At 41.8% G+C, this 12,093-nt stretch overlaps 2 protein-coding genes across 7 annotated transcripts in view; one reads left to right on the top strand and one right to left on the bottom strand.

Annotated features, from left to right (window-relative positions):
* Nucleotides 1–9,017, bottom strand: part of ACIN1 (apoptotic chromatin condensation inducer 1) — a 38,484-nt gene extending 29,467 nt beyond the window's left edge. For 2 of the 6 annotated variants that reach the window (XM_059890786.1, XM_024997950.2), the window contains exons 1-4: nucleotides 8,668–9,012; nucleotides 6,998–7,063; nucleotides 5,012–5,123; nucleotides 4,469–4,588 (exon numbers count right to left, since the gene is read on the bottom strand). In XM_059890786.1, coding sequence (XP_059746769.1) covers nucleotides 4,469–4,588; nucleotides 5,012–5,123; nucleotides 6,998–7,063; nucleotides 8,668–8,979 — 610 coding nt within the window. In that variant the 5' untranslated portion in view covers nucleotides 8,980–9,012. Of the gene's footprint in view, nucleotides 1–4,468; nucleotides 4,589–5,011; nucleotides 5,124–6,997; nucleotides 7,064–8,667 lie in introns of all 6 variants that reach the window. The other 4 variants (XM_003586511.6, XM_010809043.4, XM_003586509.6 and 1 more) reach the window with 4 other exon arrangements.
* A 207-nt stretch (nucleotides 9,018–9,224) lies between these two features.
* C10H14orf119 (chromosome 10 C14orf119 homolog) lies at nucleotides 9,225–11,791 on the top strand. The gene is made up of 2 exons (XM_002690507.7): nucleotides 9,225–9,316; nucleotides 10,689–11,791. The coding sequence occupies exon 2, from the start codon at nucleotides 10,690–10,692 to the stop codon at nucleotides 11,116–11,118; it is 429 nt and encodes a 142-aa protein (XP_002690553.1). The 5' UTR covers nucleotides 9,225–9,316; nucleotide 10,689; the 3' UTR covers nucleotides 11,119–11,791.
* Nucleotides 11,792–12,093: the final 302 nt, after the last annotated feature.

Raw genomic sequence — 12,093 nt, 5'->3', positions numbered from 1 at the left:
ATTCTGTCTTTGAAAATCTGGAGGGGTATCTTTCCCATGGATCCTTTTCTACAATAATGATTAATGCTGCCATGTGCTTATGCCTGTTAGTTCTGATTTGTGTAATAGCCCCGTGTCTTTTCAGGATACTCAGCCAAAGTGTTTCTGCTCTATCTACTGAGTTTCATACCTATGCTCTAAAAAATAAAAAAGGGGGAGATGTCGGGAGCCGCGTTAGGCATTACTGACAAAATGGAGGCACAGCCCCCAGCCCCGTCTCCTCATTCTGCAGGCACAGATCCCGGGATGAAGGAGTTAGGCCTTGTAATTCTGACTGGTCTTTTCCTCTCCTCAGCTGAGTTGACTGAAAAGGAATATTAAGGTGCTTATTGTTCTTGAGAGGAGCATGAGAAGGCACAAAGCCTTCTGCAGCATTGCTCAGAAAATAATTCATAAAGTTAATCACTGACATTTGTTCAAGGACTTTTAGAAAAGAGTGTTCCAGGATGAGCACATAGGCCGTAGCTTGAGGCCATGGGAGGGATTGATATCTGAAGCCTATTTGTGAGGAGAAAGTTTATGGCAAAGGAGTTTACTGAATTTAGGGCTTAGAAATAATTAAAATAGTTAGAAGTTAAAGATTTGAGGAATGTTGTAAAGTTAGCATATTTTACTATAGCTTATAGAAGTCAGGAATTTTTAGAGACACTATAGCTAGAAGCCTTTTTAAAACAGAGTGAGCTCAGGATGTTAGGGGCAAACAGGATTTAGGAAGATAAGTAGTAACTGAGGAATGTAGCATGAGTTACAATGTAATCACAAGTTAACTATGGGACACTTACAAGAGGTAGATAATAGATGATAAGGCTGATTCCCAGAGAATCACTGAAGCAGGAACTCTGTTTGAAGAGCAACAGTGATTTATGGAGATGATAAATCTGGGAGAGGGGGAACTGAAAATGTCAAACCTCTGGCCTAATGTTTTTGTAAAAGTATAAAAGAGAATCTTAAACTTGGAATAAACTGAGAGGCTGTCTCATTTCTCTCGCTGACACTGTCCATCTCTTCAGGCTGAATCCCTGGTTGCTGGAGTTGGACTCCGGCAGTAATGTTATTTTGATATTGTAAAACTGCAGTGACAGGATTCTAGACAATCCCTTCTCCAGAAGCACTTGCCTAGTAAGTCATCAAAGAGATGTGGGAAAGCTGAGAAAAGTTGTTCAGAAAGTTCTGGACATCATTGTTTTGCAAAAAAAAAAACAACAACAAAAACGACAGCTGGAGGGGACCTTCAGACATGAAAACAAGAACCTAGTAAACAATACAAACTATAAGAAAGAGATGAGGCATTTTTTTGAGCTCCTCGTAAGGAACTGATGTGAGGCAGACAAGATTCTACGAAAGGTGCCATCTATTATGTGCACGTGGCCACATGAGTGTCTTCAGCCTGATGTTACTGATATGTGAAGGAAATGAGCACCTTTAGCAGAGGGTGGAACCAATGCTGGTAACAGGTTAATATTTCAGGTGTTAAAAGGTAAGCCAGGGTGAACGTAAGATTTCTAAGATTCCAAGCCAGAAGTCTTCAGGAGAGCAAAGATAGTATAAAATGTATTAAAGTGAAGAAAGTTTAAGGGCCAGATAGGAGGGAAGTTTCTTCAATCTGGAAAACAAATCCCTCGGTAGGATCTACAAGACCCAAGTTAGGTAGCTATAGAGATCACAGCAAAGCCTGTGGCCAAACAGTATCCTTGGGTATGAATAAGAAGCAGAAATTAAGAGAAGGATGCCAAACCTAAATCTGACTCGTATCTGCTGTATAAGTAACTTATCTAACATTTCTGTGGAATCTCAGCATCCAGATTTAACACAAGAAATAGGAATAAGGGCTAAATGCTTTGTAAGCCAAAGGCTGGTTAAAACCCCCTGGGGTGGTTCATACCTTTGTTAATCAATCCATATTCTGACTGCCCATTTTTTAATGTTTTAGTATTTTTCCTAATCGTCCAAGTGTGGTCTCTTTTTTAAAAGAATTAACTGAAGATAATAAGGACTTCCATAAAACCAGTTATGACCTAGAAGGGAATCCAGGCAACCCCTGATTATAGAGAGCAGAAAAATCTGAAGAAACTGGTAGAGAGGTAAAAAGTCAAGAAGGGGAGCCAGGGAGGATTTTATAAACCAATCCTTCCTTCCTATTTGGGACTGTGTCTACAGGACGTTAATGGGAGGCTGCTGCAGTATAAGACAAGGATCCTGATTAACTGTTAACACTGAAAAGCTATTCTTTCACTTAGTCATTCATAAACTGAGTTCATCAACAGAACTACCAGGAGACTTTTAAAAAACGAAAGGTCTCAGGACGTACACTCCTTGAGGTTCTTGGGGCAGGGACCAGGAATTCATATTCTTAAAAAACAATACCCCCCCCCAAAAATCCTCAGGTGCCACTGTTAATTAACAACATATTACTAGGAACCTTAATCAAAATGTTACGAAACAAGGAACCCCAAACATCCAAAGCTAACAAATAAACTGGAATCCTAATAATTTACTGGCCTACGGCAGACTGACATTGTATACCTGAAACAAACCTAACTTCTGGGTAAATTCCAGGCATTGCTATTGATCCAACCAAGCATTGCTAGAACTCCAAAACTACCACTCCACTTAGGACTCTTACCACATTTTATGCCACATCTGTAATAAAGTTCATATTCTAGCCAAGATCAGAGGTAGAAAAGTTTATGGACAGGGTACACTGAAGAAGACACAGAGCAATTGTTAGTTGTACCCTACAATTTTAACCCACTCTAGTATTCTTGCCTGGAAAATCCCATGGACAGAGGAGCTTGGCGGGCTACAGTCCATTGGATCACAAGAGTCAAACACAACTTAGCAACTAAATCACCAAACCACTCTACAATTTACTACATTCATTTCTAATTTTTCACCTCTTTCCTTTCACCTACCCTCTCTTTCCCCTCATCAATTATAGCTACAGGCATAGTCCTACTGATGACTCAAAGCACTGAACAGACTGGCCACCTTCTTCATTCTAAATCTTTATTTGATTTTTAAACCTACATCTATTTCAGGACATTCCTCATTTTCACTTCAGATTACATTTAAGCCAGAGAGAGGTTCTCTCTTTTTCAAAAGAGTTTATCAGATCATATTCCCATCAAGAAGTTTCAGTGGTCCCTCCATTACCTTTAAAATTAAATATCACCTTCATTCCTATCCCTGTGCCTCTGTTCCTTTCTAAAAATACCCTCTTGTCCTCTCTGTGCCAACTCAAATCCTACCTATTTCTAAGGCTCAGCTCAAATACTACACCTCCTTTAATAAAGCTCTCTATAATCTTTCTGGTCCTCAGTGAATTTTTCGTCTTTCGAATTCTGACAGTACATTGTGTCTGTACTCCTCGTATGTTACTTAACACATACTATCTTCTATTGTTAGCTTTATGTGTGATTGTCTTCTCTCTCCCTAACAGACTGTACAAGGTGCTGACCCCCCACCACATACTCCCGCATGGAGACATGTATACAGCAGAACTCAATACATAATTTTTTTGGCTTATTTTTATTTGAGAAGGAACACTGACAACTAACATGCATTCTAAAAATATTAAAAATATGGAATGATCACCTTCCCCATTACCACTAACATTAATAATTATTCAAAATACTTGTTAGTTTACACACTGGCTTCCTTTATCTACCTACTATCCACATGTCTTATATACACGTTCTCCTAAAGGTATACTTAGGTAGTTTCTAGAAGACAAAGGCTGTATTTACAGATTTTTGTTTGAGATACTATGCAGAAGTGGGTGCTTAATGCTTTCTAAAATGTGAAAAAATTAACCCTGCCTAAACCAATTCCACACATTAGGTCTGAATTCCTTGTAATAATGCTCACATAATACTCTGCATTGCCTCTCAGCACACAGCATGACTCTAATTATGTAATAATTTGTTTAATGTCCATCTGTTCACTAAACTGTATGCTTCATTATAGCAGAGACTTGTCTTTTTACTATATTTCTGGTGCCTAGCACACGCCTAGCATATAATAGACACTCAGTAAAAACTTGCTGAATGAATTAATAAACTGCAGATGTCCATTTGGGAGTATGACTGACTGGATGTGTGACACAGAATATATACAACTGGTGAAGAGATGAAAACGAGTTGTGACTGCTGCTAAATTCAGAGGTACAGTAGAGGAAGTTAGAGAGGTATACAGGTGAGAAGAAAAATCAGACTGCCTTATAAAATACTCTGAGAGGTTAACACAACATTGAGGTGAAAGCAGAATTCAAAAAGGACATAATTTCCATGAAAAACAGATGTCAAATAACACTGTCACAGAACTGCCCTGAGACTTTAATGGAAGCTTAGCATGAAAGGAGGTGTAACTACCTCCCCCCACCAACTACGCAAGACTGTCAAAACAGCGCAGTGGGGAGGGAGATACGTACTGGGTGAATGTCTGCTGAGCTCCAGCTCTGGTCTCTCCAGGCTGCTCTGAAAGTCAGGAGGCAGCAGGGAAGCCACTCTCTCGGGATGGATCATCTCGTCCTCCGACTCAGCTGAAGCTTCTGCAAAGTACAGATTGGGTCGGGGCAGGGAGGGAGTGAAGGGCTCAGCATGTGGGAATATGTAGAGGAGTGAAGGAGGTCAGGCAAAGTCATGGATACAGAGTATATACTAAAGAGAGCACTGTACATAGAGAAAAACTCCCTGGTTTTTCTAGTCTAGTATGTCAAAGGATAGCTTAATTTACATATAACTCTTCCTGTTGGCAGGAATCCTCTTCTAACAAGATTAAGTCAAATTAAGTGTCTTCTTCCCTGACAAAACATAAAGAGTAACTCACTTGGATCCACCAACTACCAAAGCAAGTAAGTGGCAGTTTCAGCCTGACTTATATTCCTGAAACTGCCTAGTGAAATAGGCCCATCTACTCGGTGACAGGAATAAGAAGGAAGGACTCCATGTGAGAAGCAACAGTCTGAACTTACCTTCAAGTTCTGCAGCTTCTCGAGCTTCACGTTCCAAACGCTGCCTAAGCAGCTCCTGCTGCTTTTCCAGATACTGCTTTATGAAACTGTTCTGGCTCATTTCCTCGCCAATCTGTGTAGAAGAAATGGAAAAAGACAGTCTAGAAAAGCAAACCAGGAAAACGCTAGGAAGAAAATTCCATGGAGCAAAGGATTATATCTGGATCAAAGAAAGATAATACTGGAGGGCCCTTTTCTAAGCTACTCCTAAGCTGAGGACCAAAATATATAGCCCTATGATTCACAAAAGATGGCAAAAAGAGGAGCTGCACATAATCTTTTATTTTAAATAGTCAGTTCCCAACCAAACAGTGATGCACAAATAATCTAAAAAGAAATAAACTCCTATAAAACTATGTCTTTTCTAAACCATATATCTAATTTTTCCTTTTAATATTAAAAACTGAAGGAAAAAACACTAGTTCATACTAATTCATCTTTAGTTGACACAAAAGATCAATCTCCACCTATTCAGGAAACATTTAAACATCTCCAAAATTCAGTATCAGATTTAAAAAGCCTGAAAGCAAGGGACTAAGAAAAGGGATGTCCATTCAGCATTCAGACAGAGTTCTAACTCCATCTTCTTTGGGTGAGAAGAAATCTTTGGTAACAATATTTAAAATCCAGGACTCCCATGTCACTCTTTAGCCCTTCAGCTTTTTCTTCACAAGTCCTCCTCTCAAGAACCTTCTTGCTTAGCAAGTCCTATTAGAACTCCAGAAAAGGGAAAAAACCTGAATACTTTTTGTCATTAGTCATCTTTCCTAAAGATGGTAAAAGTTTATTTTCACCTAAATTAATAGAGGTAGGTTCTCTTGGTAGTCATCGGACATTAATCAAGTGTGGGTTGCAAGTATTAGAGAATATACGTATTTGTTGCAAAAATCCTATGTTAATAAAAGCAAAACTTCAAAGACAAAAATGTAATGGGCAAAAGGAATAGAATGGTAAACTGATTAACATGCATTTTCTTATGTTTGCTAAAATATTTAACTAAACCTCTGTAAGCTAGTTAGATTATGATACTTTCAGCTTAATAAGCTAATAACAAGGGAGTAGGAAAGCTCTCTTGTTTTTCCACAGTATCTTGGGATTTCATCTAGTACTGGACCTACACACCATTGCACTAACAAAGACCTGGATTCTTCCTTTAAGTGCGTGACACACTATAATGAGGAATTGGTAAAGCTGAAAAGAATCTTGAGACTACCTAGTCTAACACTTAAAAAAAAAATGGGAATGGTTTCTTTCAAAGAAATCTTATGCAGAAACTCAATGCTATTCTAGCTTAGGAGGGGAATGTGAACTGCTGCTCACTTGGAAAGAAATTTCCTACAGGAAGCCTCCAAAAGCATCTCCAGAAAATCTCAGCAGTTATAAAACTATCGATATAGTTCAACCTTTTCTCATCTTACATACAGGGAAACTGAGGAAATCAAGGTCTCCAAAGGTTGTTTCTTGCCCTAAGTAACAGAGCAATTAACAATGCTTAGGAATGACTGCATAGTTAATATTAACACTGATAATGGTGGATGATCTCCAAAGGACTGATTTCTTGGAAAATTTATGTCAACACAAGAATTCTTCTTGGATCAGGACGTATTTTCCTATACTGCCGTGGTGACTGTCTACTTCATATCTACAAGGACATCAACTACTTCTCTCAAATCAATGTCAAATAAATGACTTCAGACCCTTGCACTCCACTTAATCAACTGGAACCATATCTTTCTGCACACACCATTTCAAGAATCAGAAATTAACTTATAGCTCTTCTGATTCTTGAATTCTTTATTAGAATTCAATTGTCCCAGTATGAAAACATTTTCAACCCAAGGAACTTAGGGAAATACTGGTGAGAAACCAAGCACCACACATACATCATGTCCTTCCATGTCTCTGTGCATTCAGAGTCCACCCCTGGTAATGAACCTTCTTTCTTACCTGGGAATTTGGCTGGAATGCAGCATGCGGGGTTGAGTGTTTTTGTAAATTTTCTAGCATTAGAGCCTGGTACAGAGAAGGGCAAAAGTCAGAAACCAGGAAAAACAAAAGCAAAAAATACCCCTCCCCCAATCTCTTCATCAAATGCAATGACTAACCATACACACTTAAACTGTACTTTTCCAAGGACCTAAATGCCCTTTACTAATACTGTTCTCATTCATCTTCAGAAGACCCTTAAAGGTAGCCACGGTTACTGCTACCAAATGTACAGATGTAAAATGCAGGCATATTGAGGAAATCTGGCTATGCAATAAAATCTGACAGTACTACAATCGCTATTGTCTTCTGCACTTCTGACCAGTGTTCCTTCTAAATCTGGCCCTTCACTTCAAATACTCAAACCAGGTTCAAATACATGAAACCATGATTTTGTCCTCAGTGAATTATTTGATCAGTTACCCAGGATTAGATCTACTCAAGTGAACCTGTCTTGTTTCCAAAAGAGTGGCAACTAGATTTACCAAATTTATAAAAATTTCAAAGAGGAGGCTACAGAACAAAATGACCATAGACTCTATAAATCATGTTCTGATCCAATACACACACACATGAAACTGTCAGCTTCAGTGTAAGCAACGGTCTGCCAACTTAACCTTTGAGCCAACCCAGCCCAAAACCATACTGAGTGAGTGAGTAAAGTCGCTCAGTCGTGTCCAACTCTTTGCGACCCCGTGGACTGTAGCCTACCAGGCAAGAATTCTCCAGGCAAGAATACTGGAGTGGGTTACCATTTCCTTCGCCAGGGGATCTTCCCGATCCAGGGATCGAACCCGGGTCTCCCGCATTGGAGGTAAACGCTTTAACCTCTGAGCCACCAGGGAAGCCCCCAAAACCGTACTACTACTCACGTATCCTAACTAATGTTACCAAATTAAAACCAAGAGATCCTCATCTTCCCTCCATTTACACCAAATAAACACACCAATTCATCCGTCTACCTCTTGGCAATCCCACCCTAATCTACTTAAGCAGATTCAAAATCCCCAATACAGACCAGCCCACCTCACCTCTCTCATCAATATTCACCAAACTCTTATCCACCCAAATTGCTTCTGGATGCTCTATAAAATATACATCTCTGCCTAACCAAGTCCTTCAAATCAAGGCTTCTCTTCATCTCACCTCCTACCCTAGTCAAACAGACATTTTTGCCCTACCCCAATTCTATTCATTCGGATACCGATAACCAACCCCATCAACCCCTCCGGCCAACTATACCCCTAACTCCGACCCAGCCCAACTCGCCCCCCTCAGGCCAGCAACGCCGGTGGTTGTAGTGGGATTTAACTCCTTCTGCAGCGCATGCGCCGAAACCACAGACACAAACAAGGAGGGGGTGGGGGAACGAGGAAGGAGCTTAAGACACTCCAGGAGAGTAGCGCGCACCCTCCCATTTTGGGCTCGCGCCGCTACCGTTAAGGCGGGAACCGGCGCTATTTCTACTCCAGCGCGAGCCTCGCCAACCACCGTGCGCGCGGATCCGGAGGCTCGCGCTGGCGGCCTGAGCTCGCTCGCGCCGAGCCCGGACACTGCGCCTGCGCCGCGGCAGAGACTCGGCTCTACCGGGTCCGCTTCCCTCCGACACCCCGGCAACGCCGTCTCCTCACCCCTTTGAGCCGCTTGACCAGGGCACTCTTCTGCCCGCTCTTGGCTAGGCCTCGCTGCTCCAGTGCGGCCTTCAGGTCGGTCACCCGCAGCGCCTGAAGAGGCTTCCCGTCCAGAGTCACCTCCTCCAGCTCCGCCATCTTGCGTGAGGTACTCGGGTCCGTCCCGACGGCTTCGGGCATCTTCGGTAATTTCCGCCAACGCCCTTCGAACGTACCGAGTTGGCCCCGCCCACTGCCATAGTCAACCCCTCGATTACCACTCAGAGCTCCCCGGGTTCCTCCGGAAGTGCTCGGGTGTTTCCGTCTACACATCGGCACCAATTGATTCTTTCCATCCTCCCAGCCTCTCCCTCCTCCCGCATCCTCCTTTCAGAGCTCGGTTCTCTTCGTCTTACCGAGGTTTTGAATCGAATCCGTTCGGAAGCTGTCGACTCTGGGCTAGCCATAATCGGAATTATTCGGCTATCTCCGGCCCTAAGGCTGAGGCGCTGTGGAGCTTGGGTGTTTGGGGCGGGTCCGGGACCGGAAGTGCGTGGGCTGCCGGGTTGGCCCTCCTTAGGGTTTTCAGGAAACATGGAAGCAGCCGTGATAGTCGGAGTTTAAACCCTGTTGTGGCGGTCTCCGGGTGCCCTGTGAGAGAAAAAGGGAGGTAAGCGGGGTAGAAGTACCTCCCTCCTTGGGCCGGGTCAGACTCAGTGTTTGCGTGCTACCCTTAGTGTGCCAAACCTCCAACTCTCCTACGGATACAGCTACCGCCTCCCATCTCCGAATCTCCGCCACTCCCATCTAGGGCTACGTTGCTGTTTGGGACCTCGGAATGCCAGGTTCCGTGGCCTCCAAAGTGGGAGGTGGCAGCATTGTGTCTTTGGACCTGTTCTACGAACCAATTCTTGATCATTGAACTTGCCATTGAAGCTATGTCGCAAGACTCGGGGAAAGTTCTCCCTTTCTCTGAATAAGAGAATAAAATTCCTTTAGGAGGAATTGCTTCTTGTAGGGCCACTGTGAAAAAGCAACCTCCTTGAGTTGTTTTGGTAGTGAACTGATGTTAATTGCTTCTGGGTTCCTTTGTCAGTAGAAACGCTCCAGCTTAGAGCAGAAGAAACACAAACAGTAAAATATGTCGTAAACAAGTAGTTTGTTTTCATTGAGACTCAAACTGTGGGATTTGAGAACTGTTCAAGCTGGTTGACCTCCTAGTTGCATTAGTGATGCTAAGGCCGGTCATCAATAGGTATTCTATTAAACACGAAGGAAAAGTGTTCATACATGGATTGTCACAGCAGTATAACACTTGTTAGGTCCCTAAGACAGCAAACCAACTAGGCCATTTTCTCAGTCCTTAAAAAACAATTGGCTGCTTTTCCTGTTTTTCTTACTCTGTCATCTCATTTTGGACAAGACACCCTCACTAACTCTGCTCTTCAATTTTTCCTGATGCTTTACAGGAAATATAAGAAAATAATACAGTTATAAAGTTCTTATTTCAGAGGCTACATGCACATTGTAGAGAAGCTCTTTCACTGTATAAGATTTTTTCTTCTTTTTTTTTTTTTAACCTACTGTTGATAGCTCAGGAATGATTAGCATCTGGGTCCAGACCAGCTGCTTGGTAAATTTAAAAATGTATACCTTTTTTTCATTTTAGGGAAGATATATTGGACCAGTATTAATCATTGTTTTTTTCTTTACTCAACCTGGAACATAGAATTAGGTGGGAAAGAATGAACAAGGGATACTTTGGTTATTTTTAGATTCTTTGTAGGAATGATGGAGGGAGGCAGTGGTTGGGGAGGGTAATGGGTTTGAAAAAGAGGAAAGTTGGTAGATATGAAATCAAGTTATTCTTGGGTGCTTTCTGTAAGGTATTTGGATAATAAACAAAGGACCCTGTTTTTCTGTAAACCAAATCGGTGAAAAGTAATAGATGCTGGTTAAGTGTGGTAAGATTCCATGTTGTTGGGAAGCTTTATTTTCATTGCTCTATCCAGAGAGTACATAACAGTGCTTTTATGTTTCAGGATGCCACTGGAATCATCTTCATCTTCAATGCCGCTATCCTTCCCTTCTCCCTTACCCCCAGTACCAGACAATATTTCTAACTCTTCTCCTCCCCCAATGTCTTACATCACTTCCCAGGAGATGAAGTGTATTCTTCACTGGTTTGCCAGCTGGTCAGGTCCTCAGCGTGAACGTTTCCTTCAGGACCTGGTAGCTAAGGCAGTACCAGGAAAATTACAGCCATTGCTGGAAAGTCTGGAGCAGCTTAGTGTGTCTGGAGCAAACCGACCACCTTGTATCTTTGAGTGCCAGTTACGTCTTTGGGATCAGTGGTTTCGAGGTTGGGCTGAGCAGGAACGCAATGAATTTGTCAGGCAGCTGGAGGTCAGTGAGCCAGACTTTGTGGCAAAGTTTTACCAAGCAGTGGCTGCTACAGCTGGTAAAGAATGATATTAAAAATCAAAGAAGATAGGCAGAGCTAATGTAGCCATGGCCACAACTTTACTGTGAGAACTTCAAACGTATCTCAAAGATCTGGAGATGGTGTCCCGATCAGCTGACTGAAACTACCTGACAAGTACAGGCCTGGTGATTCCAACAGCCTATCAACTGGACTCCTGCTGGAAGTGTTTTCCATCTGAGCAAATCCAGATCAGCAGCCTGCTTCCTAGCTTACTTCAAGAATTTAAAGACTTCCTTTGCAACTGTAACCGAAAGAAATCTATACATTATAACTCAAATCTATTACCAGCCCGGCTTGTAGTGTATCAAGTAGAACATTTGTACAAGGTCATGACCTAGCTGGATTTGAATGGCTGGTTTCACTATCATTACCAAATTCTGGCATAATTTTGTAACATCCCCACTACTAGCTTTCCTCTTGATGATTTAGTAAAATTATGGAAAAATCAGGAGACAGAGATGTTTGTTCCCTTCACTCTGATGTTTGTTTGAATCCAAATAGCAGTGACTTTTTTTCTAAAGTATATGTGGCATCTTTCGAACTGGTAGTAGATGTTCCTATCTTATAAGTTTGCTTTACAACAATATGAAAACAAGTAACATTCTTTATAGGCTGAAGGATTTATTTTTTTATATCAAAATAAAGAACGAATTTTCAGAACCATAAGTCTCTACTTTTTTTTTAATTGCAAGGCTAGTGTAATGTTGATATACAGAGAAAGAGACATTCTGAGAAAAGTAGAACATAAGTATAGACATTAGATCAACTTTCCATCGAGTGTCTCTTAAGAAATCATCTCTGCTGTAACCCTTGTCATGCTCCAGGTAGCATCACACCTTCTCATCCCTCCACTGGGCCCCCTGTTGTGCACTGGCGCTCTGGTGAATGATGAAAGGGCAGGAGGTCCCACCTGAAGAGTCGCTTCTTTCTGATAGGCTGTGGTTCCCAGTGCATCCACAGGA

Source organism: Bos taurus, chromosome 10 (genome assembly GCF_002263795.3).
Source record: "Bos taurus isolate L1 Dominette 01449 registration number 42190680 breed Hereford chromosome 10, ARS-UCD2.0, whole genome shotgun sequence".
Classification (NCBI taxonomy): Eukaryota; Metazoa; Chordata; class Mammalia; order Artiodactyla; family Bovidae; genus Bos; species Bos taurus.
Note: the sequence above shows the minus strand (reverse complement) of the source record. Positions and strands in the feature narration are given on the sequence as shown.